The sequence below is a fragment of the Mus caroli genome, unplaced genomic scaffold, assembly GCF_978045245.1.
Source record: "Mus caroli unplaced genomic scaffold, Mus_caroli_1 scaffold_1, whole genome shotgun sequence".
NCBI lineage: Eukaryota > Metazoa > Chordata > Mammalia > Rodentia > Muridae > Mus > Mus caroli.
Window position 1 is genome coordinate 75319719 of NW_028227256.1, and position 9528 is coordinate 75329246.

Consider the following 9528-nt stretch of genomic DNA (forward strand, 5'->3'; position numbering starts at 1 on the left):
ATGACGGATTCTCCCTCCCCCACCCCCGCTGTCTCTAAGGGGAAGCACCCAACCCCACCCCGGCGGGCACTCTCCTGGCAACGGTTGCCCCAGGTTTTCCAGTAGTAGCAAAAGCACCCTGTGGATCCCGGAGAGGGCCTCTACCTGTTCTCCCAAAAGCACAGAGGACCTCAGATAACTACATTCAAGCTCTAGGTGGGGAAAAAAAAAAAAAAAATCAAGGCTAACTAGCCCGGCTTCACAGGACTGAAGGTGAGTCTCTGTCTGGGCAAATCTATTTACACCTGGTTCCAAGGGTATGAAATTAATAGGCATGAGGAACTTTATAAGGAAACCTGGTAGCTCTCCCAGTATTTTTTTTCAAGACGTGAGCTAGCTCTGACACAAAACTGGAGCCAATATTCGCATCTCTCCCCAGCACGAGAGGAGCTAGGAGCTGCCGCTGGCCACTGTCCTTAGAGATAGTCTGCTCACTTAGCCACAAGACTCCTGGTTATTCGGGAATCTTTGTTTGTTTGTTTATAGATTAGATCTCACTATGTTGTTCAGGCTAGTCGCCAACTTCTGCCTCGGTTTCATGAGTAGCTGAGATCACAGAAACTTTAGCAGGGGTGGAAAAGTTCACAGAAAAGTCTCAATTTAGAAAGCAGTGCACCTAGGTCACAATAATCACAGCACAGGACACGCGCGCGGGCGCGCTTGTTGGGGAGCTAAGGCAGTAGTTAAAAATAAAGAGTTCTCCTTTAGTTCCAAAGTTAAGAATACCCACTTCCGAAATCCAAGGACTGTCCGCTCCTTCAAGGAATTTCTAAAAATCAAAAAAAAAAAAAAAAAAAAAAAAAAAAAAAAAAAAAAAAAACCAACCAACCAACCAAACAAACAAAAAAAACAAAAAACAGGCAGGGTCGAGTTCATTAAAGTGAGATTAGGGAGACAGTGGCGTTTCATTAAGGTGTGAAATATAGGGCTCCCAATTTTAGCAGCTTAGAAAATCACCTGGGGCGCCTTTAGAAAAGCCACCGCGCCGCCTCCTCCCCGCCCTGGCCAATCAACTGAGGCCTCTGAGGGCCAGAGCTTCTGCAGACTTGTCCCGGCCGGCCAGGTATCTCTGGACCTGCGTGCGGTAGCTGCGCAAAGGCTCCCATCAAGATAAATTTGCTCTGTGTATTTAGTAAGAAATAGGCCTCTGAAGACAAATCATTTTCCTTGACGAAGTTGCTCCTCCGAGTTTTTCCCCTCAGACAAAAAAGTTTCTAATTCTCACTAGGAGTTATAATTCCTCCCCAAAACCGTTCAACTGAAAAATTGTTCTGTCAACGAACACACAATAGAAATATTCATTTATATGTGATGAAGACTATTGGAGGACAGAGGGGACCACATCGCCAGTATTTTCTGAAATAGCTGTAGAAATACGTGTCTTTCCGCAAAGATTAGACACTTTTTCATGTTTATGCGGGGACCTGTTTTGAAATTTTATAGGTTAGGAAGACTTCTCCACCCCTTCTCATTCCAGCCCCTCCCCCCCACTGGACCCCCTGGAAATTGGCATTTCTAAACCAAAGATAATCCAATTTTACATGCAAAGACAACTGTTTTTGTAAAGGAAATGCGCTCATTCTTCCGAGGCTCCTAGGAATATTCTTGGTGATTGGATTATAAACACTCACTTCCCCAAATGTCTTATGATCAGAAATGGTTGCAAATTTATCACAGAAACAAAATCGCTTCTCTTTGGCACAATTTAGATCTGTTTAAGAGAACAGAGACCTCAGAATCAAAATTGATGGAAGGAAATCGTGATGGGCTAAGCTTATAAAGCTTACCGTACACAGACAATCAAGAGACCTAGCGAAAGACAGAGAAAATCTCCCCTGCACTTGATTCAGCCACGGAACTTCAAACTCAGGTCGACTGCAGCTGTTTTTAACACTCATCTTTGAGACAGTGACTGCTCAAATAATAGCTAGTCTTTTAAGCCACACTCTTAACATCCACAATGAAACACGACTTCAAAGGAAGAGAGAGAGAGGTATATACTCAACGAGAATGCATGCCCACGATTTGAATTTACTCATCTTTGTGTGAAAGCAGAAATGTAAAATACAGCAGATATTAACAACTAGGAATTAAGTTGAGAGGGAAGGAGGGAGGGAGGGAGGGAGGGAGGGAGGGAGGGAGGGAGGGAGGGAGGGAGAGAGAGAGAGAGAGAGAGAGAGAGAGAGAGAGAGAGAGAGAGAGAGAGAGAGAGAGAGAATGCCAGTTAGGTTGCAGAATTAATCAGATGGTGGAGCTGCTGATATCCATAAAATTAGCAGGTTAGTGACCAGGCTTGATGGGTTAATAAAACAAGGAGTAATGGGAAATGTAACAGAGCTGATTACTGGAAGCCCAGTACAAACACACTCGCCAGCATATCCTAAATGCCACAGTGCAGAGATTCTTAGAAACAAAAACTGGACGAATATGCAGTGTGACTTTCCCCGAAGGGTTCCAGTTTTTTTTACTCGGGGACTCAAAGTGCTTTTTGTAAATAAATACATTTCTCATGCATTTGCTTTGTCTTTCCCAGGGTCTCGAGTAGCTCAGGCTACACATAGAGTGGGGGATGACTTGAACTCTGGATCCTCCTGCCTCAACCTCCCTAGAGCTGGCATTCCAGTGTACCATCTACCACCATGATGAGTTTTAGGCATACTGAGCATCAGAGATATGCCTTCCTTGCACCAACTGTGCTAGTCCTAGCCCTTAGTTTTTTCACTCTTAAAAAAATATCCTGGGGCTGGTGAGATGGCTGGTGAGTCGGATGGCTCACCCGACTGCTCTTCCGAAGGTCTGGAGTTCAAATCCCAGCAACCACATGATGGCTCACAACCATCCTTAATGAGATCTGACTCCCTCTTCTGGAGTGTCTGAAGACAGCTACAGTGTACTTACATATAATAATAAATAAATAAATCTTAAAAAAAATATCCCTACGATCCAGGAAAAGAAACATCTCCCCACCCACTCCATAGCCCTCAGACCCCAGGAGTTCTGACTGGCAGAGTGAGTCTGGAAGTTTAACATTTATTCCAGAGTTTTCCTTCTGCCAACTTAACTGTGTACGTAGGCACTTACTTTGTACTGAGAACTCGCCAGTGCTTTGTGGGAGGACCAGAAAAACAAGGTTCCTGTCCTTGACTTTACATATGGCACAATCAGGTACAAATAATGGTACCCTCCCCCACACACCACAAATAAACAAGACTTCTGTGGACAATTTTAAACACCAGGAAGGATGGATAGTGGTCCAGTATCTGGGAACAGGTAGTAGACAGAGCAGAACTCTCTGTAAGAGTGAGAGTAGAATCTTTAATGAAAGCAACAACACAGGTACTTTAATCTTTCATATCCAGGGCATTTTAGCTGGTGCTTCTCTGAGTACAAACCCTCCTGCCAACCTCTTGAGGCAGGGGTGGGTGACTGTTTAACTTCTCCTCAAATTTTACTGTTGAAGAGCCTGAGGTCCAAAGAGGTCAGATGATATCCCAAGGTCTTTCAGTACCTATCATCTGGCCGCAGGAGATCATGTGTTTTCATAGGAGGCAGCATTCAGGGGCCAAGCACACTTTCACTTGAAATTTAGACTAACCTGCAGCCCTTGAACTCTGGAGTCAGGAGGTCTTCAAGTTTCCAAAAGGCTGTGCAAGACAGACTAGATTTAGTTTTACTGGACCTTCCTACTCTGCCGATGGAGCTGTACCCAATCCAAGACTGACTCAGTCTCCTCTAAGATGCTGAGGAGAGAATTGCCATGGCAAGGTACTTCCTGCCATCCCAGAAGCCCTCTAGACAATGAAGATATTTCCAAACCCCTGCTTTGTCTAAGGTGTTGTTATGCAAGGCTTTTCCATAAGTGGAAGCTAAGTTCTGTTAGTAGTGTAGATGTTTAAGATCTAATACAGGCATGATGGCACACACCTTTGATTCCAGCACTCAGGAAGCAGAGGCAGGTGGATTTCTGTGAGTTAGAGGCAAGGTCTAGGACAGCCAGGGCTTCTAGACAAAGAAACCCTATCTCAAAAAACACAACAACAAAATAAACAACACAAAAGGCATACATATTGGTTTGCACAGTGGAGATGAATTCTTGCTATACTAATTACAATCTCTGTAGTGAAGGTAAGGAAAGGGTCGATAAAAGATATGTATGAGTATAAAAGTAACAAAGGATTCTGAGTGAATGGTTTAATCAAATCTGCAAAATGGAAGAAGAGGGCTCACACACCTCAATGCAGGAGGAACAGACAAATGTATTTTTGGGTTTTGTTTTTGTTTTTGTTTTTTTGTTTGGTTGGTTTTGGTTTTTTTGGGGGTGGGGTTCAAGACAGGGTTTCTCTGTAGCCCCGACTGTCCTGGAACTCACTTTGTAGACTAGGCTGGCCTCGAACTCAGAAATCTGCCTGCCTCTGTCTCACAAGTGCTGGAATTAAAGGCATGTGCCACCATGGCCTGGCTTGTTTTTTGTTTTTATCATCTCATTTTACAAACCCTCTGTTTCTGGTAAGAAAGTTAAAAATTAGCAACCAAAGCAAGGTCAGCCAAGGTGGAAAAAAAAAAATCTCTCTTTGGGCTGAGCTACAAATGGCATTTATTTGATTTTCAGCAATTCTAAATTTACATGTGCAATGCGGGGGTGGGGGGTGGGGGGTGGGGGGTGGGGGAGCAAAATGTGGCTCTTATTGTGAAGTAGGCAACTCCCAAGATGCACTTCTCCTGTATGAGAAACCGTTCAGCCCACATCGCTGGTTCGCTTCTGTGGATCATAAGTGAACTATAAGTAAGAAACCAGCTGGTCTCCAAGTAACTCTAGGCAGACATGTAGGCTGCCAGTTGAGGGGAATGAAATGACAAACACATGTTTGTGTACAAATGGCCACACCCACAAAGCCAAGGTCTGTTACCAGTGTGCATGTGTCATGTATGTACATACACACACACACACACACACACACACACACACGTACGTGTGTGGATGCATTTTGATCACAGGGATTGTAGACAGAATGTCTACACAGGAGGTAAGAAAAGGGTGAATAAAACATAAGAGTAAATATGAAAGCAGCACGAGATGTTTGGAGTACTTAAGTCACAACTCACCTCCGAAATATGACTCTTATTTGGGACAAGACTAGAGTCACAGAAACCAACAGCAGTGTGACATCAGAGTCTCGGTTTTGTGCCTGTTAAAGGGGACTAAACTCTTCTCTCTCCAGAATATTACAACAGTTGGGGTGGAGTTCAGGAGAGATCAGGGGGTCTTATTAAAGCTCAGAAGCTAGATATGTGTCTCGATGGTTAAACGCATTGGAGGACCAGGGTTTAGAGTCCCAGTAAACCATCATGGCCCCCATGCTTTCTCACACTTGGTCTATAACTCCAGTTCCAGGGGATCCAAGGCCTCCTTCTGGCCTCCACAGGCACCAGGAAAACACACACTGCACATACATACACTCACCCCTACAGATAAAAAAAGAAAAAAGAAAAGAAAAGAAAATGTCTTTTTAAAAAAAGCTCAGAAATACAAAAAATGCCCATCATAACCAGCTACACTCACATTTGTGAGTGATTTTTCTCTCAGATTCTCAATCAAAATCTGCAGTCAGGACTTGGATGGAAACATGTTCCCAAGGAATAGGAAGACTCTGCAAAGAGCTTCATCAGGAGATAAAAATGTACCAAAATCCAGGGTATCTTATTTTCTATAAACACTTCCTGTTTTTATTAAGACAGCATAGACATATAACACACCATATTGTGGTTCCTAAATCGCAGCCATGCTACTTTTGATAACCAATAAATTACCCCACTCATGTGATACATATAAATGCTTCACTGGAGATCAGTTAACACAGAGGCATCATGCAGGCTTCATAATACACGAGGAAGAACAGCACACCCCCAGGGGCATCAGTGACTTTTCTTTTCAGAGCATGAAAACCATCTTTTCCCAATTTCCAAAAGGTGGAATGAGGCATTTGTTTTCACACAAAATACATTTTAGATCCATGTTTTTTTTTTCTTTTAAAAAGGCAATCCTACCATGTGCTGTACACACTCACAAATCATTCCTTTAGTCTCAAAATCAGGTCAACATGTATTTTTTTCCCCATTTAGTGTGGATATTCCAGTGATTCCGTGGCAACAGAAAGTTAAACTCAAAATATTCTAAATGTACATTATCTTGATAACCAGAGGCAGCAACACTTTCCGTTTATCTTTGGGCGTTATTATATGTGTTTTCATGTAGTTGAAAGTTATTGTTTCACAGTATAAAATCTTGAATTACTAACACACCTTGATTTTCTGCTTACTGTTTTGCAATGTGTTTGGGTCAGAGGTAAGAGAGAAATGACACCGCTCAAAACAACTTCTGGAGACCTTAATGTGCAAAACTTCCAGATTCATATATTCAAAAATAAATTATTTTTTAGTGAAATTGGGGGGGGGAGTGTCACGGGAAAGGGGGAAGCTTATAGTTTATACTCTGAATAAATAGCTTTCAGTGTCTTCCAGGTGGGGGCAACAGTCAGTCAGTTTTGAGAGAAGGGAGGTCAGGCTCTTTAAGCTCCCTGAGTCGAGTCCGGTTACAGAAGATGAAAATGATTGCCTGGCAGTAACACTGTGAATAAATCAACCGCAAGCCTCCAGGAGATGGGACTTCTGGGCTTGGCTCCAGCCACCAGGCGGAAAGCAGCGGATCACCAGCGAATGCGCGCCGGAGGGAGACCTGAGACGGCCCTGGACGCGCACGCGCGCTGAGCACCTGCCCAGCTCCGCGCAGACGCCGGCTGGGGCAAGGTCTAGCCTGACGCTCAACTCTAGGCGCGTGGATACGGACTGTTCATCAGTCTCTGTCCTCCCGGGATCTCTGAGATTTGAGTTTACATCTTATTCATTTTTCCTTTAGAGGACTCAAGTCCATTCACAACTGTTGCGGACAAGCGCGCGCGCGGTACTCCTAAATGAGCGCCCACGTCCTAGGCTCCAGGAATCCGCTTTCTGCACATCCTCAGGCTATGGGTCAGGGACAGTCACACACTTTGGCCAGCGTGGGAGTGACGCATAAAGCAGAGGTTTGGGTAAACGGGATCCCCCCCACACCAGAATCCTTTTCTCTTCTGTTTCCCTCTCACCGAAGGTAAAGGAAATAGGGAACAGAAAGACCAAGAGATGGGAAACTGAGGCTCCGCAGTGATTCAGTGGTCCGCGGTCACAGACGAAGTGGGGAGAAACCTCAGCTCACTGAGTCCAAAACTGGGTCCTATGGGGACGCTGAGGGTAGGCGATGCACCAGGAGCCGGGTGTGACTTTCCCCTACGTATCGCTCCTCCGGGCGCTGCCCAGAGCTGCGGCTGCCCGCGCCCTCGAGCCACTGCCGCCGCTTCCAGCGGAGCCCGAGGCCGCCCCCTCGGGCCGGTACTTGAGCCAGCAGATGATCCAGGTGACCACCACGGAGAAGAGCGCTAAGATGCTAGCCACGGACAAGCAGATGGGTCCCACGGGCGAGGGCGAGGGCGATCCGGTAGCTGGGGCGGGGCCGGGGGACGAATCGCTGCTCGGGGATCCCCCACCCCCGCCGCCGCCGCTGCCGCCGCCGCCACCGCCGTAGTGGTTAACGAAGATGAGACCGGTGAACAGCAGCACCACCATGGAGAGGAATGAGAAGACCACGCACACGCAGCCGGCCGTGAGCGCCGCCCGCTTGCAGTTCTGACAGCTCTCATAGGCGCCCGGGGCGCGGAGACCAGGGCGGCCCCGAGATCCCGGGGCGGCGTCCTCAGCGGGTGGTGGCGCCGGCTGCGCCGGCTGCGGGGCGGGGACTGGCGGCGGGGCGGCGGTGGGCGCGGGACGGCGGGAGGCCAGCGGCGGAAGGCGGTCCTGGGGCAGCGGATCTTGTGCGGCGCGCAGAGCCAGCGGGAAGGCCTCAGCGAGCTTGGTGTTGTTGGGCAGGCCGTGCACGCGGCTGTCCGGCAGCGGCGTGCGGTGGCGGCACACCGGGCACGCGATGGCGCCGGGCGGGCCGTGCCAGGGTGGCGGGCGCGGCGCGCGCTCAGGGACCGCGCTGGAGGCGGCGGCAGCGCGGAGCTGCAGCTGGCTCAAGCACTCCTGGCAGAAGGTGTGCAGGCATGCCAGCAGCTTGGGGGCGCGCCGGTCCGCGTCGAAGTAGTTATAGCAGATTTTGCACTCGTAGTCCTCGAGCGGAGGGAGGGTGGAGACGCTCGCCGCAGCGTCCCGGACTCCCGTGTCCCCGTCGTCGCGAGCTCCAGCCGCAGTACCCCCAACTCCGTCTCGGCTCCCGGGACTGCTGCTCCTGCTCTGGGTGCTGCCGCCGCTATCGTTTGCAGGCGCTGCCATGGCATGATACGCCCCTCATCGGGGGCTAGGTGAGGCACCGACCTCCCCCTAAGCTGCCGCCCGGGCTCAGGGCGGGGAGGAGGCGCTTCTGCCTCCCCCCTCTGACTGCTGTCGCCTGGCAGGGGAGGTAACCGCTGGCTGCTGCGCCCCCGCCCGGCCCTCTGGTCCACCCACCCCACCCCACCCCACCCCACCCCACCCCAGTGCGGATGCTCTTAGTCCTTCCAAGTCCAGGGGGCCTGACTGAGGCACCCTTAATCCTCTCTACCTAGGTATCCTGACAGCTTTTTGTATCAGTTTATGTTGGACTTAAAAATTGGGGTTCAGGTGGGCTTGGAAGTGTTGCAGGAACGTATTAGGGGGTGCGGCTGCTTTAGGCTGCTCCGTTTTGCCTGTACACACAGCCTCTAAAGATGGTGTGGACTGGGACCTGCTTTTTCCTTTTTCCACTTCCTCAACATCACTCCTCCCACCCCTCCTTTTTATCTGATTTCTCCTTCCTTGTCTGGGGCTAGGTCCCAGGAGAAGTCTCCTCTCCCCCCTACCAGCAAGTGCTCACCGTGATGTAATGCAGGACCCGCGCAGGGAGGGGAAGCGGCAGCCTCGGCAGCCTGGCAGAGGCGGTTCCTTCCCCGACTGAAAATCGTGATCTCATGTCTCAGTCCAAGGGCGAAAGCCAATAATCCCCAAGCCATTTACGCTTTGCACTTTTATTAGCAGGGCCCAGGCGGCGGTGCAGGGCTCATCTCAGAGTGGAAGCAGAGAAGGGCATCCCCCCCCCCCTTCTTTGGAGGAAATTTGGGAACTGGATAATTCCCCTTTCTTCCTTGGAAATGTTGCTTCCTGAGTTTAAGGAGAGAAGACAGATTGGGAGCAGAGTCCAGCTGTTTTCCTGGCGATGACCACTGTAGATGCAGCTGTTTCTAGTACCAGGCGGTTACAGAGAGAGGGAGAGAAAGTAGTTGGCAAGGAAATTCACACACTGAAAGAAAAGCCCAGTTTCAACCCAGCTGTTAGCCTCGCCCACCTCCTCCTTCACATGCCCACTTTAACTTTAATCATCAGGATGCAGAGAGCACAAAACTCTCCGCCTAATGAAAACGCCAAGGTTTAGGGAATAGAAGTCCA

General features: G+C 48.8%; 1 protein-coding gene across 1 annotated transcript; it reads right to left on the reverse strand.

The window, feature by feature from the left end:
• Positions 1-7359: 7359 nt before the first annotated feature.
• Positions 7360-8400, reverse strand: Rnf228 (ring finger protein 228). The gene has a single exon (XM_085841322.1). It carries the CDS (start codon positions 8398-8400, stop codon positions 7360-7362), a length of 1041 nt encoding a protein of 346 aa, XP_085697448.1.
• Positions 8401-9528: the final 1128 nt, after the last annotated feature.